At 32.7% G+C, this 25,013-nt stretch overlaps 1 protein-coding gene across 3 annotated transcripts in view; it reads left to right on the top strand.

Moving 5' to 3' along the window:
- Window positions 1–19,203, top strand: part of LOC126735515 (uncharacterized protein CG5098) — a 111,001-nt gene extending 91,798 nt beyond the window's left edge. For all 3 annotated transcript variants that reach the window (XM_050439556.1, XM_050439555.1, XM_050439554.1), the window contains 3 exons: window positions 2,476–2,600; window positions 2,690–2,798; window positions 11,252–19,203. In XM_050439556.1, coding sequence (XP_050295513.1) covers window positions 2,476–2,600; window positions 2,690–2,798; window positions 11,252–11,657 — 640 coding nt within the window. In that variant the 3' untranslated portion in view covers window positions 11,658–19,203. The remainder of the gene's footprint in view (window positions 1–2,475; window positions 2,601–2,689; window positions 2,799–11,251) is intronic.
- The last annotated feature ends 5,810 nt before the right edge of the window (window positions 19,204–25,013 follow it).

The following is a 25,013-nucleotide window of genomic DNA, read 5'->3' as shown; positions in this document are numbered from 1 at the left end:
GAAATATATAACAACATACACACATCAAAATGGTCTAGGGAACACATACAAATATGTTAATATTTTTGAGAAGATTGGAAAAAAGTTAATTATTGCAATTTTTTTACATTATTCGAATAAAATAACAATATAATTATTAACTTTTTTTTGTAGATTATAATTTACTCATAATTTAGGGCCCAAATAAAAATAAAGAACAAAATCCCATTTATTAGCGTTTATTAAAAAAAATTATAAAAATAAAAATTTACCAAATACAAATTAAACTAGTAGCCAGATGGTCCACCTCTATTATTAATAACACTTTGGCATCGTCTAGGCATACTTAAAATTAAATTATTAATTAATTCTTGAGGGCAACTCCTCCCAAACATGTGTCACCGCAAGACGAAGCTCCAGAGCGCTTTGAAAAAAGTCAAATCATTGAAGAAGTTGCCTTTTTAACCAATCCCAAACATGCTCAATTGGATTAAGGTCCGGTAAGGTAGAGGGCCAGGGTAGAAAATTTGATTTTCCTCAATAGCGATTCGTACAAGCCGTGCTCGATGTGGTGGGGCATTATCTTGTTGCAACAACGAATTTGGACCCAATTCGCGTAAATATGGAACAATTACAGGCAGTAGTATATTATCCCTATAACTTATTCCAGTCATTGTATTTTCCACAAAAATGAGGTTTGCTTTTCCGTCAAGTCTAATGCCACCCCAAAACGTTAGTGATTCACCACGTTGCCTTACTACTTCCCGGGCATGACGCAAACGACTTTCATTTCCTTCCTCTCTCCAGACACGAATTCTACCAGAATCAGGATAAAATGAAAATCGAGACTCATCCGTAAAAAGAACTGTGGCCCATCTTTCTTGATTCCAATTAACATGTTCTTGGCACCACGTTAATCTTGCACCTCGATTTCCTAAAGTTAACCGAGGAACCCTTAGGGGTCTTCTGGCATGAAGTCCTCTCTCATGCAAACGGTTTCTAATAGTTTGACTTGAAACCTCAGCGTTATGCACTCGTGAGAGCTGCTGAACCAAAACAGAGGCTGTTACCGTGGGATTTCTTTGAGCTTGCAAAGTTATAAAACGGTCTTGGGCAGGTGTGGTAACTCGCGACGGGCCTTGATGCCGTTCTCTAACATCATTTGTCTCTCTATATCTTGTCCACAAACGGTTAATTACACTGGGAGATGTATCCAAAGCTCTTGCAACGTCTCTTTGACTTGTTCCTTCCTCAAGCGTTCCGACTGCTCTTAGCATTTCCTCTCGAGTTAAATGTCGTCTTTCCATTTTTATTGAATAAAAACTAAATCACAATTGTTCGGTTGGAACCACAGAAAATGCGATATTGCGTTAGAATTTAAAAATTATAATCTGCGTTATTGCGACAAAAGTAGCAAAAAACGCTGTTCTGGCATGATTTTTTGTGCCCAAATATTTATTTTACTTCGTTGGTATCTTAATATTAAAGGTAGTATCTATTCCGTATGAAAATATAAATATATAAAAATTTATAAGGTGAAAAAAACTATTTTTCTAAGTGTTCCTTAGATGTGTATATTTTGACATATTCGGTTGTTTTCTAACTTTCTCATTTTAACTTGGAATCTTGGTATATGATAGCCTATTTTGATAAATATATTGATTTTTGTTTTATGATCATAAAAAAAATAAATTTTTACAATTTTAAAATAGAATGCGGTAAAAGTATTTGATGAAGTAATGATTACAGTAATATAACCTCAATTGGGGCCAAAATGGGGCCCTTAAACAAGATGAACTTTTTAAAAACTTGACACTATAGATAAAAATAATAAACCAAACGTAAGTAGAACCCTAAATAAACCCTACAAATCAACTTTAACTACAGAATACTAATAAAATTGTACAAAAACTAGGAGAATAATTAACGTATCTACATTTTCATAATAATATGTATGGAGAGATAATGTCTGATCTGCATATTTAAGATTTAGAATAATTGGTACAGTATTTTTCTGCTAATATTAGATTAAAACTAATTGTCAAACTATGTCAACACTATGTCAAAAATGAGGAAAAATAAGTCAATACTAATTAATCAAACTAGATGTATTCAGAGCAATTTATTTTTAAAAGCTTAGCAGAGTGCTTTCGGCGTATGAGCCATCATTAGTGCTAACTGAAATGAGTTGGGTGTTAATTGTATTATGCGTAAAAAACATTATAGTTCAAAGGTGAACGAATCGAAGGGAACTCACTTGTCAGTTAAGCCCAGAAGTTTTCCATAGTGGGTTCACACACATTTGATAGTATTAAAATTATACAAAACATTTAGAAGCACTAAAGACTATACAGAATACTAAACAGGACCAAAAGTATTTAAACTAATTTAAGCCTAGTAATTTTTAATTAATATTTTTAGCTGGCTTATTCAAAAAAAATTTTATACTTTACACTGCTAAATTATACATCAAAATATAAATGTTTTTTCGTATAGGCATAAGGTACGATCTAAGGGCCTTCACTGCAGTACGTTAAGTAATAAATATGACGCTGAACGGAAGGATGCCAGTTGGATATGCGCTTTTTGTAAGCGAGGGCCTCATGCTAGTGAACTTACGGGTAAGTGTTATAAGATCTAGTTATGGTTATTGCAAAATTTTGAGTCGTTTTTAATGTCACTTTTAATTTTTTTTTTTAAATTTTAATAGGCCCAACTGTGATAAGTGATGTTCCAGCACCGGGAGACCTCTTTGGACCTTATTTCATTACCTCTCAGTGCCCAGAATTTCAAAAGAGACTAGATGATCCGTTTGACAGGTAATACTGATCGTTTCTATATTTTAATTACACAAAAGCGTAAAGATCGGATTTTCATAAAAATTCCGACTTAAGCATTTTTTTATTTTGAGGTAGAAATTTACCTCAGTCCAAATTTCCATTCAAATTTAGGTACCTGAATTTAGTTGGATTGGAGCGGGTTTATATCAATAATCTTCTATAATTACAGAGTTTGTTAACATTTTCAGCTTAGAACATTGAATACCTAGAATAAGCCTAGTTGCAAATGATAGGCGAGGTGTTTGAGTTCACCATCTCTCAGACAAAGTTGTCAAACTGATTTACCAATTTTTCATACAATATATTTATTTTTTAATTCACTAAAAATTTTTTTTTTATTTAATTTTGTAACAGCTAAAAAATGTATACCTTAAACGTTTTTTAATTTGCTATATATAATATACAAGATTTTATTTTGAAAACTTTCAGTGTGAATGTTTGAAAGTATTCAAACATTCACACTGAAAGTTTGAAGTTAGGAAAAACTAAATTTGGTACAATTATTATATAGGCATAAATTAAATATAATTAAATGCCCTGTATCTTAAAAAAAAAGGGCTATGAAAATTTTGTTATCAGCATCTTTAGTTTTACGAAAAAGTAGCATAGTGTCGCAAAAACCGCAACTCTCTATCTCTAAAAATAACGGAGATATCCGGCAAAAGTACCCAAAATGGGACACCCTGTACATTGTCATGATTGACTCCTATAATAATATTTGAATTTTAAAATTGCAAAACAGGCTGAAACAAGGTCAAGAAAATGATATAATATAAGAATAAAATCTATTTAGCTTTTTAAATAAAAAAAAAATTACATTTTACTTAAAAAAAAGTTTTAAGTATTTTTTTTTATTTAGGCATAATCTTAATTTATTCGCAAAGGAAAAATATATGTAAAAAAAAAATATAATTTTTGTTTAATTTTTTCTTTTTCAAGGTTTTATACAGTTTTCTTGTACATATATACATATATATTTTGCTAGATATTTAATGAACTAACATTTTATAATGCATTTAAACAGATTAATAAAAAAAGGATGCACTCCAAAATTCCAACCGAATTTCCTCTCATGCGTCGTCCACGACTATTCCCTGGGCGAACTGTAGTTAACACTGTATTTTTATATAATGTTATGATTAAAACTAAACTAAAAGGAAATAAAATATATCTTAAAACTATTTACTTAAACCTTATAACACATAAATATCCATATTTAGCCAGATAATATTAGAAAAAAACAAATGAATTTTAATGGTTCGTTATGATAAATCGTAATTTCTTACTATTTTTTTTCACTACACTGCAACACACACTTATGATTTGGTAGCCCTGGCCCTGCTGAATCCAGCAAGAACTACAGGGTGTCCATTTATAAACTGACACATTTTAACTGCTTATAAGTTTGCCAAGTTTCAAAATTTACCTGAAATAGGAGAAAAAAAATTGATGATTTTCAAAGCCCGATTTCTCAAAAATTTTAAATGTAACACCCTGTACTTTTTAATTTCACATGAAAGCCTGTTAAATCCCCTTTCCGAAAATGTATAAATTGTCTTAAATTCATTATTTTTTTTTACAGAGCCAATTTTAGTAAAGGACACCTTTTTGAAAATTTTCCTAGAATACATATTCGGTGATTGATGAACATTTTCTGGTAATTGCCTATGTATCGCTTTAGCATGATCATAATTAAATAATTTACACTATTGCCATGTCTATAAAAAGTATTTATTCTATGTATTAAATTACAACTATTTACAACAATTTTAACAACAAACAATTGAAGAAATTAATTTTAATTTATAAATAATAAATTAGCTGCTGAATATGACCCCCATTTTGCTCGGAACACAAATGTAGACGGAGAAATAAGTTGCCGAAGGCATTTTGTAGCATTCGCGATGTAATTTGGTTGAAAACGTTTACTATGTTTTGCGCAGTTCATCCAAATTTCTTGGAGTTGGATTATAGCAACGGTCTTTCACATATCCCCATATACAAAAATCTGGAATGGTTAGATCGGGAGAATAAGGTGCCGACTCGATTGGACCTGCTCGCCCTATCCATCTGTTTCCAAAAGTAATATCTAAGGAATGCCTTGCGGCCCTGGAAAAGTGTGGTGGTGCACCTTCTTGCTGGAAGTAGACCGTGTCTAAAATTCCATCCCGCTGAAGTTGAGGATAAAAAAATGTTTCCAACATATCGGTGTAATTGTTTCCATTCACTGTTGCTTCTTGAAAAAAAAATGGTCCATAAATTTTAGATTTCAATACTGCACACCAAACGTTCAGCTTAGGAGAATCTCTTTCAAATTCGTTATATACTCGAGGATTTTCATCTCCCCAAATTCGGCAGTTATGCTTATTTACTCGACCACTGATGTGAAATGTTGCCTCATCAGACATTATTAAATTGGTATCCGACTCATTTCTAAAAAGATCTAGTAGTGTTTCGCACATTAAATATCTTTTTTCAAGGGCGCGATTTTCTATTTTTTGGAAATTTTGAATTTTGTAGGGTTTAAACTTAATTATTTTTAGAATTTTGTGTACTTTACTTATTGACATATTTGTTGTTTGAGCTATCTTCTTAATAGATATTTGGTTATTGTTTAACACTTCTTTTACCAGCAAAATATCATCCAACAGATTATCTTGTGCATTTATGTTTGTTCTAACTTTTCTTTTAACTGTTCCCTCCTGGGAAAATTGGCGTACCCCATGAAGTATAGAATTGCGTGAAGGTAGAGCCCTCTCAAAAATCAGCCTAAATCTTCTTCTCGTCTGCGTAATTGATTTGCATTCACTGAATAATAACACGCAACGTGCCTTTTCCCGGGTGGTAAAAACATATTTAAACCTTTCAAAATCTTTAAAAAATGCAAAAATACATATAAAAATCAAATTATTGAGACTGCCAACAAATTGTGCAACTCACAGCCTCCTTGACAAGCTACAGTTGTTATTGTTGTCACTTGATACCGAGAATGTTATTTAATAGGTATTTATTGTAGGAAAATTTTCAAAAAGGTGTCATTTACTAAAATTGGCCCTGTAAAAAAAATAATGAATTTAAGACAATTTATACATTTTCGGAAAGGGGATTTAACAGGCTTTCATGTGAAATTAAAAACTACAGGGTGTTACATTTAAAAATTTTGAGAAATCGGCCTTTGAAAATCATCAATTTTTTTCCTCCTATTTCAGGAAAATTTTGAAACTTGGCAATACTGTCAAAAGAAACTTTAAAAATATTGATGAAGTTCTGTGAAAACCGCACATTGTTGTAATTTTTCGTTCTCGACTTATAAGCAGTTAAAATGTGTCAGTTTATAAATGGACACCCTGTATATTATTAGTGTCTAGGAAATCGGTAAGGTTGCCGCATTAAAAAATATTAATTCATAGGCTCAAATATCTTTCAAGAACCTTATAAATTATAAAAATATTTTTTAGTGCCATTCTTAGAACATTGAAAGGCAAGAATTAGCATTGCCATAGAACTCTGGGCAGTTTGTTTGCATGCAACATGTCTGATGCAATGATGCCAAATACTTATGTAGAAATAGCAAAAAAACATGCTTTATAATATCATAAAAATTTTTACTTATTTTGACAGACGCAAAACAATAATATTCTTCTTTAATAAAATATGAAGCATTTTTTAAATAAAATATGATAAGAAGATACTGTATAAAGAAGTCAACATTTAAAGTTAAATGAATGTAGATAGATTAAAAAAAAAAAGGCAATCGTCCTCAAAAAATATTTACATGATAAATATTTATTAGTTATAGATTATGCTGTAAATTATAAAAAATATTACCGTTTATGAACTCTTTATGCATTTTTTTAACGTTCTTCATTAGAGTAAAGGTACTTATCTAATAAAAACATTTTTATGGAAATTAAATATTTTATAATTATTATAGATTTTTTAATACGTTTTTATTATTCTGTGTATATGACGACGGTTGTCCCTTGATATGATGTTATGACAATACCTGTATTTACTTGTAAAAAGATCGGCCTAAATCGCCTTTTTTTTCTCATGGTGCGGCACAAACGGCACAAGTTTTTACTACCGTAACAGTTCACAAAAACACTGAAATGACTCAACCTTTTTCCTTTTTTTAACCAAAAACTAAAGAAAAAACACAGAACTTCACAAATGCCTAATGTAAACACAAAGCCGTTTGTCAAGATGACATTTCGCAAGATGACGTCAGCTTTGGCTTGCGGTGTTGTCATTTCAAATTTTTTAGAAGCGGTTTTAGGAAAAAAATTTAGAGATTGGAGGGACACAAAGTCAATGGTCTCAAATTATGTTTATTTTTTAAGTGAGATTTTTATGCATAACCTGGAGGGTAAGATAATGTCTGTTTGGCCTGGAGTGGGGATGAACTCTGACTGGATATTTTTTTGTATTTTTTAAACTCACTACATCCTAACATAACTAACTTTTACCTTAGAAAAAGAAAAAGATGGTAAGCTTCCTTTTTTAGACCTTTTGCTGACTAGAGATAGAGTTTGTCTAGCTAAGGAAAGGTACACCATCTGATTCAAAGCTGCGCCAAGTTTTGTCCCCCTAATAACGCGCGATTAGCGACAGTAGCGCGCCTTTTTTTAATTTTAATTTAAGAGCACAGACACAAATATAAGAATGAACGCAACGGCACTGTTTATATGCAAATTGATACCGTTACTTTGGCAGCGGCGTAAACAAATTTACTGCGCAACCGAGCCGAACAACACGTGCTGTACCTTTCCTTAGCTAGACAAAGTCTAACAACAAAATCACCTTTGATATTTATAGAAAACCTTCCTCGACGGACAACATTATCCAGTTTGATTCTAATTTTCCGTATTCTCATAAATTTGCTGCATTCAACTCCTTTTTCTACCGGTTATTTAAAATACCATTATCAGCAAGCGCCTTTCAAAAAGAGTTAGTGCTGTTTATTTACATTTAAACAGATTGTAGTAAATAATGAGTTTCCATTAAGTATAATTAATAAAATTTATTTCAAATTTTATAATAAATATCTAAAAGCTCTCCTATAATTTAATTCATAACACCAGCATTAAAAATTCTAGATTTCATTGCCTCACTTACTTTGGTAGTATCTAGTGATGCGAAGAGTCTGGAATAATCGTCCGTTCAATCCGAATATCAAATTATTCCGAATCAATCCAGATATCTAAATCGTCCGGATACACGCTGCTCGTCGTCCGTTCGACCGACAATTAAATAAAAGCTTAAAAGCTTGCACGAGGCTCACGAAGTTCCACGTTCCACCGGGGGATCGGAATTGGTCCTACTCGGAATTTGTCCTACGTTTACGAATCCGGCCGAACGGTTAAAAACAGTGTTGTCAGAACTCTAAAATATTCTTAGCAATGTGACCGAAATTCAGTATTCAGTTCAGGGAGGGGGATACTGTGTGAAATTGAATGTGATACCAACCATACAACAACTACAACGAATAAGGCCGTTCAACCTAGAACTTATTGTTGTGTGTGTGTGTGTTGCAAAGATGGAAGGATTTGGTAATCAAAATTTTTTGATCAAGAATTTATTAATGAAGCCAGAAGGTATGAAACTTTTAATAAAATTTAAATTTAAAATTAAATCAGTTTTATACTTATACAAATTTTTATAAAATAGACAATATAATTATGAGGAAAATCGAAGTTTTATGACCAATATGCTCTATTTTTTTTTTAAATATACGAAACCTGATCCAACCTTGAGCCAACCTAACTCGCCCTAACTTTGTCTAATCAAATGATAACGACTGGACATCAATTTAAGCATTATTAAAATTAATTGGCTACACAACGTCCTGGTGACTTGGGTTGGCCCAAGGTTGGGTTAGGTTTTGAATATTTTAAGAAAATAGAGAATATTGGTCATAAAACTTCGATTTACCTCATATATTGCCTATTTTACTTGGATCGTTACGTTATTGCCCGGCCATTATCGTTAATGTGCGAATTTTCATCATTGACCGTAACATATACACTATACAGAATACCCCATATTTCCATATAACTTAATAATACAGTTGCCGCCCGCGTGCGCCATCTAGCTATTAACAGTTGCGACACAGACAATCCATCGAATCTGTCGCTATTTAGCTGCCGAAATTCGTAAATACGGCGTTGTCAAATATAAATACCTCCTATCCTTGCTTCTATATCGAAATACAAACCCAGGATTTTCGAGGAAAAGCCGAACCGTTCCGATCGACCGTAGGACAAAATCTGAGTAGGACTAATTCCGGCTTCTCGTTCCACCGGCTAAGAGGATCCGAATTAAATCGTCCGGACAAATAACCCGGCAGTCGGCAATATCGTCGCGTCGCCTTGTGTAAATATTGTTTTATCTATCCTTATTGTACTCATTTAGAAACATAATAGACAATACGAGAACGCCCAAATTGTTTAAGGGTCGCCTGACCTTCAGAAGTTTTTTTTGTAAACAAACCATTTTTGTATTAATATTTTGCATCGTTTAAAATATACTTGATTTATTACATACATAATTAGCTATTTTAGTTTTAGCATCATGTAGAAATCCATAAAAACGAAATGTCTAATGAGTTGCATAATGCATACCTTATATTCGAAAAACAGCTATAAAAAACGTTTATCGGACGGTCGAGTATCGAGCCCGAAGGCCGAAAACATGGCATAATTTGCTGAACGGGCGAGACATCGAACGGATGAATTAATCCGGATGAAAAAACCGAATTTTCAATTCATCCGAATCAATATCGTCCGGATATTGAATTCATCCGGATTTTTACAACACTAGTAGTATCTCCTCCCGATTGGCTAAATTTTGATTGACTAAATTTTTTAAAAACTATAATTTACAGATATCATTCAAAACTTCCAACACATTATTTAAAAAGCTGGTAAACATTAAAGATAATTAACTGCGGGGACTGTAATGCCGTTTACATTGGTCAGTCTGGAAGGAAAATAAAAACGAGAGTGCAGGAACACTTAAGAGAATATAATAAACACAAAGATACCGAAATCACCGAGACTAAATCGGCTTTTGCAAGTCATTTATTATCCTCAAAACACTTTCCTTCCATCCCGGAAAATGTAAAAATCCTTGATGAGTGCCCCAAGGGTCATATCTCAACATTGTAATTTGTGTCTATGCATTGTTGTTTTTATACTAGGGCTGCTTTCCGTTTTCTTTTAGATCTGACGATGCCTTAGGGCGAAACACGTGTAATCGTTTTTTAAAAAATAAACATAATTTGAGACCATTGACTTTGTGTCCCTCCAATCTCTGAATTTTTATTATTAAGAGGGTCTCTTTGAGAAAAATGGACTATTTTTTTGGGTTTTAGGAATAAAAATGTTAATAATTTTTTTGTTTCTTTGACGATGTTAATTTTGTGCTTAGAATAACATATCTATTTCTACTTTTTATTTTTAATCCAAAATCCAACATCAATAAGTTAAATTAACATTATTATACAGGGTGATTCAAAATTGAATGCAAAGGTTTCAAGGGCGCATTTACCAAAATAAGATTTTTTTTAGTAAAAACGTATGTCCTAACTTGTTTCTTTTTCTAGATATAGAGTAAAAATTAAAAAAAAAAATTTTTTTTTTTTGAAAATTGCTTTTGTATGTATCTGTTACTTAAGCTAAGTTAAATTTTGAAAATACATTAAATGAATTTCAATAATCGATACGAATTTATTATTTGTTTTAATAGGGCCAGGCACAGATTTTGATTTTTTTCCTGGAAACAAAGCTAGATATGAGTAAGGCTCAAGAGGCAAGAAAGTTGCATTATTGACCGCTTAATCTAAAAAAAAATGAAATTGTCAAAAAAGCGGTGGCGTACCATAATTTTACCTATACGCCCTCTGAAACGCCACTGGAATTAATAAATTTATTTTATTCCCACCAAAAGAGGACCTTTATGACGACAAATAAGCCTATCAAATGTTATTTAAATCGGCTGAAAGGATTTTGAATCATTGATAAAAAAACCGATATCTAGAAAACGAAGCAAGTTAGGACGTAGGTTTATATGAAAAAAAGTCCTTATTTTTGGCTGGTAAATACACCCTTGAAATCTTTGCACTCAATTTTGAATCACCCTGTATGTGTTGATATATAGCTGAAATTTCCTCTTTTGATTGAAAATGCGTGTACACTTGACAACAGAGAATCGATGAATATGTTTGTAAACAACATCCCCCTTGCCCCTGTCCACATGTTCAACTCAAACAAAGTTATTGTTTACTAATTCTAGCCTTTCAACAATCTAACAGTTGGGTAGGTGCCATCATTAGGACAGTTTACCTTATTTCTTTTGTTTTCCAAGATCCCTATGAAAGACATCAACAAATACCTTGGACACACTGTATAATATTTCTTTCTACATTTTAGGCAGTTCAAAAGCCGAAAGATAAGCAAAGCCTTAGACGCGGCCGCCCTTAACTCTGCCAAATCCCTAAAGAAAACCAAACGGAAATCGGAATCGTCGTCGGATCCCGTGGACGCACAACTGGGCATCACCCCGACGGACCAAAAGACGTACGAAATCTGGACGCACGAAGACTGTCTCGTGTGGAGTCCCGGGGTGTATCTCGTCGGGCCAAAAATTCTCGGTCTAGAGGAGGCGGTGTGGACCTGTTCGACGATGTCTTGTAAATTATGTGGCCTTAAGGGGGCGAACGTGAACTGCGGCAAACGGGGCTGTTTGGAGACGGCACATTTAGGCTGCTCGCGGAGAGACCACTGGGCCCTGGACGAAGGTACTTTTAAGGCCTATTGTCCGGACCATGCGCGTTGAGCTTTTGCGCTCTCTCTTAATATTTACGTGGGTGAGGTTTCGAAGGCTGATTAAAATATAACTTATAGTTTAATAAGAAGTTTGTTATTAAAAAGAAACATATTCTTACTTTAGTTATTCAGGACCGGTCGTTATTTTTATACTTTCATTAACTAAACTGAGGCAAGCGATTTTTTTTAAATATTGCATCATAGTTTTCATTTATGACAATGCTTTACTAGATCCAGTCCAGGATATTACGAAATTGAGCATGACTATTAGAATCTTAGGCTGAACACATAGTGAAGAGAACAAACTGGCAATTGAATGTCGGTTTGGTAAAAGAGTGGCCAACACATAGTGACGCGTTCATCGTCTGTATCCGGAAAAAGTGCTAACATGGATTTGTCTCTAGTCGAAAGTACTTCACTTAAAATTTGATATTTAATACAAAATGAAAAAGAAAAAAAAGAAGATTTAATGCTCACAAAATAAATAAAAGTAGACATATACAGTTGTGGGCAAAAAAATAAGAGTGCATATCAAATTTCAAATCAAACTGACTTCGCTATATGTTGGAATTTGCGAATAAAATACTACGCATTTTCTTAGCATTATTTGGAATATTCTAATTCATATTTTCGCATGAAAATTTCAACATTTGATTATATTTCGGAAAAAAAAATTCAGCATCTCTTGATAAAAAAAAACTGGACAAACTGTAATTGCAACCCAATTAATCCAACTGCCGTAAGTTTAAGGTAAGAAACTTAAAAAGAAAACCGAAAAAAAGTAACTCATATATTTTAAAAAAGTAAAGTATAAACATAGATTAGAATTTAAAATTGGTTATATCAGAGGAACTTGACGTAGGATTAGAGAAGTCTTGTTCAACACTCTGCGGGGATGCGAGTTGCATATATACATGAGGTAAATTTTTCTTTTGATTTGAAGAGTACAGGGAAAAACCAGATATGTCATTTCTTTTAACATTAGAGTAAATTGAATTTTAATGTTCAAAACCAATTATTTTTATTTCCAAAACGAATATAAACATGTAGTTTACATAAAACGGAAGTTAATATTATTATAAAGTATTATGACTATAATTTTTTGGTTTAGAAAAACTAAATACGGCTTTATTGCAAAAAATCTGCATCACTCAGGATTTTGCAGGAACAAAAGCAACAATGTCACCTGAAACCGACAAAAACCAGCTGCTTTTATTTTTGAAATAAAAAAGATTTAATTTTTTGGAATTTTTAATGTTTATTTATCAACATATTATTATAAAGTAAGTTAGAGATGAGCCAGGTTTTGCAAAAATGTCACGGCTTTTGGACTGCAAAACCTCATGAGGCTCATTAGGTTGTTAAACTTAGCCTTTGGAATTGGTAATGAACATGTAAAAAAATTACGAAAACTAATACATCTCATATTTATTTAAAACTTTCTTATAACTTACCATCGTATACCGGAACGGGCAGCGAACTGGTTCATTGTATGTTGAACGGTTGTAGATAAAGGGGCTATGATCAGATGACGCCACTATTTCCTTCAAAATCTGGATTTTAAATGGGCATTTTTGTAAATATATTGTGTCTAAAAATGATTTCCAATCCAGTATCATATTTTGTGACACACTCACTACAACAAACGGCGATGGTTTGGAGCGGGAATGCCTAATGACTTCTTCGAACTCTTCCGGGACCTCAAAGGGGCTCTTCAAATAACACAATCCTACATTTTTGTCTCTCCTCTAATAGGGAATGTGATTTTTATTTCATTCAGATTATGAATTTTGTTGTTTACTACAAAATGAATAAATCGAAAAATGGTAAAGTTTTTATTTTGTCCTCCGGCAGAGTCATAAAAGATTTGTAGTTCTCCAACATCGTCGTCTAAATAATTATTGATAAAATGGAGAAGAAAAGATGCAACTTCGTTTGATCCTTTTTTAGCCTCTCCTTCATGACAGGTATAAAAAATAGATTGACCCGAAGAGAGGACATGTACATTAAAGGCGTACATAGACAATTGGCGTTTATACTACACGTCGTTAGTGGCAATTTTAGGAATTGAAATATGTTTTGCAAAATCAATGCAGATGGCTTCCTTTTTGTTGCTTTTTTTGCAGCTTTTTTGGCTTCCCTTTTCCTTGAATAAAACGCCTCAGCCTTTCTTTTATGCAACTCGTTCATAACGGTAAATTCTCTAATTTCATCAGTATCAGTCAAACTTTTAAGCTTAATTTGAAATTCATCACACGTTGCGCATATGTCACTTCTAGGGTATCCAAAAGCAATATTAAATTCTTTATTAAAGATTGTTCTGTACGTTTCATACGAGACCTTAGCATTTAGATGCTTTTCCTTAAAGAGGTTAAACATCTTTTTGATTGTAAGTTCTTCTGGTAAATAGGTCTTTTTTGTATCTTTTAGACTATAGTGGCTCTGACGACCCTTAAAACTTTTGATGTGGTCACATACCAAACCTTTTGTTAAGTCGTCCAGCTTCCTATGAGTTGCACTATGCTTTCCGCGTCTGTCCTTAAGAGCTGCACCACTTCGTTTGAGGCTTTCCTTTATATAATTTATTTTATTTTTTGTAATGCCATGAATGGAACAAAAAGCTTTGGCACACACCGGAATATCACCATCGCGAACTCGAACTCGATATGCATAACTTGCATCATGGAAACTGGCAGTCTTTTCGTTTTGACGAGGTCTTCTATGCTGGACGACTGTAAGACTGTAATTAAACCAGCTAAATAATAATTTTGCTCATCGTGAGAGCTCAGAGCATTAAAATGTCTCAATATTTCTGCTCTTTGCGCCTCATTAAGTACCTCAAAGCACTTTAATCTTGAGCAATTACAAGGCTGTCCAGCTTCATGAGTGGATAACTTCAACATTTTAGAGACCTCTGACATCCGACCGGTTCTCTTTCTTTTTTTTGAAGGCATAATTTTGTTCTCAACGGATCCCTCCGAATCACTATTAGCCATAATGGTTTATTATTAATCACACGGACAAACAAGAAGTCACACTTTTGCGGTTACAAAAATACTGGCACGTTTTTTAAAATCGAATATTGCATCAGCCGGTTTGTTTACATGACATCGCTGGTTTTTTCCCTGGACGTTTGGACTAAGCTGGTTTTTATTCGGTACGCTATATTTTAGATACTAATTTACTACAAGACTACGGTGGTTGTTTCCCGGTTTTAGTACTCTAAAATAAGCGTCTTCATTCGAAGAATTCAATGGCGCCTCTACCGAGATTTTCAATAAAAAATGACATAGAGTGCTTCAAGAGTGCGCACTTAAGGTTTAATCAGGTAAAAAATCCAAACGAATTGCGTTGAAAATACATATTTTTTTATTTATGACTGTTGATACTTAAACAATAAGGTATAATTCGCAAACTAAACATCAGTACTTCAACAGAAAAAATTAAACTTAAAAAAAAGTGATTTTGCGCACTCTTATAAACCCGCTTTTTAAGAGTACGCATTTAGTATTGTAAGAGTACGCACGCAATTTTATGAACAAAGGTCACATGTATAAGATCCAGAACCCTCGTAGGCATTGCATTTTTCATGCCACCATTCAGCACACAATATGCACTCAATCCAGTCTTCTGTAGGTTCTTTAAATGTTTCGTTGCACCCTGGACAGCTCCACATTTTCTTATGAGGCGGTGATTTTGGCTTCTTCAAAACAGCTTTTCCATTTTTCGGTGTCTTTGCCTGTCTGAGGTTCACAGCGCATGTTCTTTTTAAACTCTCTTCCGAAAGCTCTTGTGGTGGTGGTAGGTTATCGCCCATATCTAGTTTGACTATGGGTTTCGGTTTTTTTTTCTCTTTTTCTTCAACTAGTTGGTCCTTATATGGGGAACTAGTGATAATTTCCGATTTGTTGCCTCTGCGACTTGTTGACCTGAACGTAATTGATTTGGGTAATGGAGAAATTGTTGTTAATTTAATATAAGTTGATGATGTTTCAGGATTGTTCGATAAATCAAATATTTTGGTTTCTGGCGCTACAGCAACTGTTTGTTCCAAAGTTGAAATGATTGCAGATGTGTTGGAAACCAGCTCTGTAGGCTGAGGTGAATTTTTCTTAGTAGTGGAACTCTAAAGAACAACAGTTGGACTGTCAAGAACTTTGGAAGCATTTTCAGAGGCTAATTCAGAGATTTGATGAGGTTGAATATTGATTTTAGATGTTGAGTTATCAGCGACTTCTAACTGAATGTTTGGCGCTTCTACTTGCGTAGCTACTGTTGCTGTAGCAGAATTTTCTCGTTCTGTGACTAAAGTGGCCATGAAGTCAGCTTCGGTAAATATATCATCATTAAAGGGACATATCCCTATCACTTTAAAACCTTCAATCGCATTCGTTAAAGTAGCAGCTTTAAAATATGCAGGTGCAAATATTGAAGAAATTTGGTAGACCGTAATTACCCGCCCTGGATGGTTCGTCAACCATTTTTCACACTCGTTGGAATAAAACTTTTTTAACGGGCTAAAAAAACATCGGTCAAGTGGCTGCATACGGTGGCTACTATGAGGAGGAAGTGTTAATGCGATAATGTTATATTGTCGAAAAAAATCAACTGCTGCAATAGAACAATGGAAAGGGTGGTTATCCATTATCATTAATACTGGTTGTTCCTTTGTTGGCTTAGCATGATCTTGAAAATGTGTGGCATAATCAACAAACAAATCCTGATTGATGAAACTACTATCAGATACCATTCCAATTGAAGATGGCGGAGCTCCGTCCAAAAGTTCTGCCGTCATTCTTTTACGTGGATATATAAATGCGGGAGGAATAAATTGTCCACTAGCACTCATTGCACATACAACAGTAACATTGGTTCCCCGTTCTGCGCTTGATATTTTATTGACACACCTTTTTCCTTTTGTAGAGAAAACTTTAGGGGGCTTGTTTGGGACAGTTGAAAATCCCGATTCGTCCATATTGTAAATTGCATGTGGCGGAAATTTATATTTGTTCATTAACTCCGCGAGATTTTTTTATAAAACCGCTCACACTGTGGTTTATTAAACCCAACAGCTCTGGCGACGCTTGTAGCGGTGGGTTGCCTTAATGTAACATCTTTGTGCCGTTTTAAAAATCCACGCAGCCAGCCCTTGCCTGCCATTTTTGAAGTTATATTAAAACGATGTTTTAATTTGTTTTTTTCAGCGAACTCAAATGCTAGACTTCTTAGAGCTCCAGAAGTTAACCCGTAAAACATGTTGTCTATTGTTTTAATATAATTACACAACTCTTCCATCTCTGCTGTTAAGGTAATGTCGAATCTTCCCAGTTTTGTAGCTACAGTTGTCCTTTTTAGCCTTTTTCTTAACGTGCTTTCCGCCATTCCTAAGGATTTTGCCACGCTTCTTTTACTTTCTCCATTTTCAATCCTCTGTCTTGCTGCCTCCATAACCGCCGGTGAGCATAAAGCACGTTGAGAACTTCGTTTTCTGCCAGACATGCTGAAACACAAGAACAAATACGTTTAATCCGTTAGAACAAAAAACCTGGTTTGTAAGAGTGCGCGCGTACTCTTACAATATTATTGATTGCACACTCTTACAAAACGAGCATGTTTTAAAAAGCGCCAGTGCTGCCTCCATCTTGGTTCAAAATTGTAAACAACGGTATGATTTATACGATTCTTCAAGATTTATTGTAAGCATGACAAAATATGACCGCGAAATTCTTGAAAACTACAGCTGTGTACAATATCCAAAATGTCAAAATATAATAACAAAACAGATAAAATTCCTTAAACTTACCTAATAACGTTATTATCGCTGTTTGTTTGCTTAAAATACACAAGAAACATGCAGACACTCCTCTTAATCAGTACGAACTAACACCTTGTTGTTGTCGACGACGTGCTCCAAAAATCGACGAGTGCGTACTCTTATTGGCCGCGCACTCTTAGAGCACTCTACCCTACCCTTCATTTGTTCTTGAGGTTGCACACTGATTTGATCCCGAAGTTTGCTGCTGATCATAAACAAAGTTGTGAACAAGTTTTTGCATTTCTGTTCTTAATAACATTTTGTTTTGTGGTCTAAGCGGACATATAATTTGGTAAAAGATTTCAAAAAAAAAAAAACTTTCATATTCATCCAGCGATTTATTCTGGTGTTCTTGCATATACTTTTAAAAATATATTTTTTGTCTTTCTCTTTAACACAAGAGTCCTTATGGAAATATCCATTAGTATAACATTTTTGAATAAGTGCGAATCATCGTTGGTTTAGGAACATAAGGGGCTCTTAAAATCTGCAATAAAAAATCCAGGGTCGTATGAAAAAAACAAACTTAATGATGACAGCTCAAATACGAAACATCGGTTTAAAAATCTGACTACACCATTTTGTAAAATAGAGAAATTAGCAATGAGAATGAGTAATTTATTTTGTTATATCTATTCAAATAGAGTCGTAAAAAAATAAAAATGAAATCGAGAATATTCGGTTTTTCCAAATATCTTCGGAAGTATTTGGAATTTTTTAAATTTGAAAAGGGCGTTTTAATGAGCACCAAATTACGCAACTTTGCCTCAATTTAACCGACCTCGTATCTCTGCTAGTTATCTTTTATTATAATTTCTTCTCAGGATCCTCAGAATGATCTAGTTCGTGTGGGTTTTCTAATTCAAAAGTATTTTTGGAAAAATGAAAATGTACGTCAGCTCTTGGCATAAGAAATGTCATTTTTCTAAAATGTTTCTCCTTTAATGAAAACCATTTTGCAGTCAAAAAGTGAATAATCTCCTATTTTTAACTGTGGAATAATTTTTTATAATATTGATGTAGGTTTCTATTTCAATAATAAGAAATTAAAAAAAAAAAAAAACTACTAAACGTACTCGCTCGATCTCTTGATGAAAACTAAAACGTTTAAGTGCGTTAAAAACGGCAGCAACTCTCTGCCCATTCTAAACCACTCTAAACAATTTTACTGTCCCTCGTGTAAGACTGGTCTTTAAATGTCCTCTTACTACAGTAAAATTTAGGTCTTGGTCTGGTATTTTCGGCATCGGTATTTTTTTTTGACACTTACATTAGTCCGACAACAATATCTTTAGCGAAACCTTTTGAAATACCTTTTAAGTAAAGTTTTTTAAATTAGTCGTTTTTCCATCTCAACCACTGTAGAAGTTATATTTCGAAACGTGCAGCCTCAGAAACCAAAAACCACATCCCAACTTTAATTCTTGAAAACAAAAAGAACGTTTATATATTGTGATTTTAAATTATTTAAGCTATTTTTACGGTTCTATATTTTGTACAATTTTGATTTTATTCTAATAAATAGAACTTATTCAAGTTTTACCTAATTTGAAATAATAATACTACATATTGTGAAAAAATTGTTAACATAGACAAACACTTTTTCTCTTAATTCCCTTTATTTTTATTAATTTGATCGGTATTGTAAATATTTTAAATATAGATTTGACTCTTATACATACAAGACTAGATTTACGTTGTTTTAGTTGTAAAATTGTACAAATAAATGTATTGTATTTATTGTTTCGTGTGTTATTACCCATAACTCATAAATATGAGGATTATTTTTTTAATTTTAATATATCGTTACTAGTTACTGAGCTGAAAAGGAACTTAGCGAAAAGGGAGTGTGATACGACGGGAAAGAAGACGGCTTCGTAACTCGTTACTTGAGAAATACGAGATGATCTGGACGCGAATTTACAATTCCTCTACCATTACAGTCACGAGGGTGACTGAATTCGAGTAGTTTTTGTTTGCAGAATATTAGTTACATTTTCTAATTTATTACGGTGCAGAAATTGACCATACTAGAATAGAATTTGTAACTTTATTTTGTGCGCCATTGTATTTACAAAGTCTAACCCGTCTAGATTTCAAAAAAAATCTGCTGTTAAACGGTTTATATGAGTCAGTTAGTCACTCCGTTGTCACGCCACGTCGGCGTCGCGTTGCGTCGTTAAGTTCGGTTATGACAGTGTAGTTACCTTAATTTAACATATTTGTAGTGCTTCAAAATGATTAAAACAATATTGAGTGGTATTGTGGATAGTGAAATTCACTATCTTGAATTAGAAGAGAAAAATCAAGATCAATTTGTGACTAAATTCCAGTGCAAGTTAACAAAAGGGACAAATTATCAGGAAAAATGTGACAACTTTATTAAAGACTTTTCTCGTAACACAAACACTAATTGGATAGTAAGCAAAGTGTTTAATAACTGTGTTCGTTATGAATTTCGCAAACTATATGTCGATATCTGAAAGCATCAGTGAGATAAACCCAAAAAACTGTTTTTGAGATAAATACACCATACTAAAGCTAAGGCCAAGCTTAACACATTGCAACACTAAGATATCTCGACAAAAATATATAAAATATAAAAAAAACAAACTTCACTGTTGCTTTTTCTTTTATTTGGGCTTGTTTTTTAACAATATCTCAGGGTTGCTTTAATATTCCTTCAATCACGTACATGCAACACTGAGATAAATATAAATATCTCACTGTTGCAATAAGGCGGGAAACATTTTGTATAAATGAACATCGTATATTTATCTCATTTAATTTTGGTTTTCTAACGTAACAATTCTGTTTTTGTAAAATTTATCAGATTTTTGTGTTGTTGAATGTTGTGTGAAAGTTTAGGCTTGAATATAAAGAAGGAATTATGAGTTCAAGAGGAAAACGACTGTGTGCTTTGGCTCTTAATGAAGCACAACCAGGTTTTGTTTCCACAGGTTAGTGTTCTATTTTTTACGCCTGTTTTTAGGCTACAAAAGTATTAGATACTCGTAATAAATAATCCTTTATTACTCGTATTTCGTATTATATTATAGTAATATACAATACGAGTAATTTGTATCGTTTTATTTTTAGCAGAAACACAAGTTAAAAGTGATATAAACTTTGTTCATCCTAGTAAAACCTCATTACAGGTTGATTTCCAAGTACAAGAGAATAAAACAGAGTCTATAAACCCCAAATTTTTATTGGGTAGGTACATTGTAGGTAATTGTTTTAGGTACCTTATTCCTAACAAGTGTTTTAATTTTCCACAAAATTTAAAGTAAAAAGCTTTTACACTTATTACTTTAAGGTGTATTTTTGCAGTAGGTATAATTTTTAAAGTTGGTATTATTAAAATTAAATAATTTATTCTTCTCTCTTTGTATCTATAGAACAATCAGCGCAAAATATTCCAATAATAGAAGAGATTGACCTATCAATAAATGGACACTGTTATTTAGCAAGACCAGTTCATGATTGCATTATTATTGATACAAAAAAAAAATTGAGGATAGCATTTTTTCTGGTAAGTTTGTTAATATTTACATGTTACTTTCTGATTAGGATGTAATAGTGATAGTATTTAATATTTAAGTACTATTTACACTGCTTGCATCTTAAAAAAAATTTAATGTTTTCAGCTAAAAACCCACAAATTTTAATCCAGGATGATGACATTTTTCCAAGAATTACATTAAATAAAGAGCAAGTTGAAATTGACTTAGAAAATAGTAGAGATTCTTTACATGGTAAGTTTATTGGAATATAATATTAAATAAATAATAATTATTAATTTTTATTTAGTTTAAAAAAATTACAATTTTTTTAATAACAAAGTTATAAATAGTAACATTCTAGGTAGCTTTTTGGTGTGCAGGTTTTTGAACAATTATGTTTTTTTAAGCCTCAGAAAAAGTTCCACAAAATTTTCACGGTGAATACGATGAGGTTTTGACGTCAGATGTACAGCAAGTCATTGAACCAGAATTAGGCTATGGAACTTTGCAAGAATTCGAGAATAATATGGATATGGCAGTCATTACGGATGATACTATTTTATCAGGTGTGTACGTTTTTGTGTGTTGTTTTATTTATAATTCTGTTTACTCATTATTTTTTTTAAATACCTATGCATTGCAACTAAACAAAAGCTGTGTCTCGAAAGTCTGGTAACTTGTGTATAAAGTCAATAATAAATATTCTGTATTTTTAGATGTAAACGAACAAAAGACTTTAGTGAGAAAAGAACAGATTTGCAAGAAATTCAAAATAAAATGGGACAAGATTTAGGAAATGAAGAAGAATCTTCCAATGATGAGGATCCCAGTTTTAACCCTAATGATGGAGAAGTAGAAAGTAGCAGCAGTGATGGTAGAGACAATAATGAAGCACTTATGAATACAAAAAAAAAAACGTCTTAGAAAAGAAAATTTGTGGGCAAGAAATGTTAAAAAACAAAAAATAAACTCTGGTCAGGAATATACGTCGCGACTTGGTAAGGTGCATAGACCAAAAAGAATTAAGCCACCCTGTAATGAAAATTGTTTGTACAAATGTGCTACACACGTTTCTAAAGAAAAAAGAATATCTATTTTTCAACAATTTTATAAGCTAGCTGATTAAAATAAGACAGCGTGAATACCTATTAAAGTGTATGAAAACAATTACGCCAAAGAAGGTAGCACAAAACCCCGACAACCGTAAACATAGAAAAATAAACCATGCGTACTATTTTGAAGTCAATTGCAAAAATGTAAGAATCTGTAAATGTTTTTTTATGGCAACATTAGATATTTCTAATAATACCATTAGTACTGCGATAAAAAAGGCACCAAATGGGTTTTTAGAAAATGATATGAGAGGAACCAGAGAAAGTGGTAATAAAACTCCCATTAACCTAATTAACGATGTTGAGGACCACATTAATAGCTTTCCTAGAGTGGAATCCCACTATTGCCTAGCTAGAACTAAAAAAGAGTACATAGATGGTTCACTATCTATCTCTTCAATGTACAAATTTTATGAAGAAAGATGTGAACAAGATCAGAAACCTTATGTGCTAGAACCAGTGTATAGGAAGGTATTTAACACCAAATTTAATATTTCATTTTTCCAACCAAAAAAGGATCAATGCTCATTTTGTGTAATATTTGAAAAGTATAGTTCAGAAACTGAAAGGGCGCTGAAGCAGAGTGAAAAAGAAAGCAAAAGAAAAAGATAAAAACCTATTTAAGGTTGAAAATGATATAAATATACAAGGTGACTGTGTTCATGCTTGCATTGAACGAGAAAAAAAGAGAGTTTTAAAGCAAGGACCTATTTTTGTTCCATCAGAGTTAGCCATGATAATACGATGAGCAAAAAAAATGCTCCCATGTATATTGTAAATGAAATGGAGACGAAGGACTTTATAGACTGGAAAAAGTTATGCGACGAAACGGGTAAAAATTTTAATATCAATAATGACGGAGATAAATGTATATGGCAGCATGTGAAGATGATTCAAGTAAATGTTAGTGAGCCAGACCTCATTAAATATAAGATGTCCTATGTAGAACAAGAGTTTACAAAATCAGTTAATGTCAAATTCCGGATGAGAGGTCGCAGAAGAGCCTGCGAGGCCTTACAATTAACACCTGCGTATAACGAACCACCCCCAATACCTGCGAATAAATTAAGAGACCTACTTTCTTTGTGTGAAAGTGGAGCTATTCCTCAAAGACATCACCAATTTTTTCTAAATCTAAAGGGACATGAAAACTCCAAGGTGACAGAAGACAACGAAGATGGCACCTTAGAAGAAAAATGTTAAAATAATCTAGCACTTTTCTCATTTTGATATTTTGTTTTGATGTTTTTTGTTAATAAAAAAAAAATCATTTCCTCTTTAAGTATGGTCTTATATTATTATTTAATGCTTTTTTTAATGGGATAACCTAAACCTAAACAATAGTATTTAATGCAACTGTAAGATAACCCATACTATGCAATTATAAAATGAAAAGGACTTAAAAGCAATGCTGAGATAACTCATTTTTTCTTTAATATCTTCAAAAATAAGTATCCTAAACAATTTTAGCCATGTTTAATAAAAATTTATTGTTTTTCTCTATATAAAATCACGTGGTTAAACAAAAATTCACTTCACAAATATTTAATAACCACTATACAAAATCAGATTGCCATTATCTCAAAACAGTTAATTAGGATTTCTCTCACTGTTGTATTCAGGTATCGATGTGTGTCATCTAGCCAAAAAGAATAAACGTGTAAATAACTGTCACATATGACATGTGCTGTTTTTTACCAAAGCCTACTTCTATAAAAATTAAAAGACTTAGAAAATGGAAAATGACAATGTAATATCGGAAACAGCTAAAATGAGATATATGGTGTTATATATTTTTGAAAAGAGTGTGGTCTTTATGTGTTCCATAAGAAAAAATTTTTTTTTTTGGAATATCAACTTCATGAAACACCCTGTATAAAAATATATAACGTAAAAATATTTATCATTAAAAAGTACTTTGAGAAAGTGTTTTAAGAAGTCAATTATCTTTAATAGCAAAAAAGTTATGGCTAATTACCGAAATCGACCAAATTCTAGCGGCCAAACAGTTTGACATTTTTGTTTTACAAAATTTGAGCTCATGACATATAAGTCAATTTTTTTCTATCTGTTCGGAAAATACGAGTTTTCTGTTAAAACAGTCGAAATCGCACCAACCTGTATATTAGGTATTTAATAAAAGTGTATGTAGTAAAATGTTTTTGTTTCGATATACGCGGTGTTTTTAAAGAACGTAACGATTTTTTTCGTTGGGTGCAGAACACACCGCCCAGTATTACTGTCAAAAAAAACAGGAAATGTTTTAAATGTCTCATCTATGGACATCAAAAAATTTTTTGGTTTACAAGCCATTATGGGATGTATTTACTTCCCAAAATCCATATGTACCGGAACAATAAATTTAAGTTTGAATTAGTTTCTGGTGTTAGGCCCAGAGATAAATTTTATCTTCTAAGGGTTAATTTCATGTGGTTGATGTGCCTCACAAGAAATTCAGAGGTAAAATAGACTTTGGAAGTTTCAACCAATGATTGACATGGTTGGAAATAGATGCAGATCCATTGAAAGAAAATCTCAGAATGAACAGATAATACCATTTCTAGAGCGAAGATTAATGTCCAGTACGAGAAGAAATAAACCTAGACCCGTAGGTCTAAAAAATTGTCCTTACAACATCAGCTGAAGGCAAAGTTCTAGACTTTGAAATTTATCCCTTGATAAATTTCACGTTTTTCGGAGTCGTTTTCCCTTGAAAACGACTCCTTTTAAGCACATAGACTTAGATCTTGGTTCCTCAGTTGTTTTGCATTTAGTTGAGACATTACCTAAAGAAAGTTATATTTTTTTGAAAAAATGTTTTCCACAGAGATTTTACTGGACAAGCTTATTTCCTTAGACATTTAGGACACTGGAAGTATAATGACAAATATAGATTGAAGTAATGTACATTTAAGAAAGATAAAGAAATGAAG

Source organism: Anthonomus grandis, chromosome 4, assembly GCF_022605725.1.
Source record: "Anthonomus grandis grandis chromosome 4, icAntGran1.3, whole genome shotgun sequence".
NCBI classification, from domain to species: domain Eukaryota; kingdom Metazoa; phylum Arthropoda; class Insecta; order Coleoptera; family Curculionidae; genus Anthonomus; species Anthonomus grandis.
Note: the sequence above shows the minus strand (reverse complement) of the source record. Positions and strands in the feature narration are given on the sequence as shown.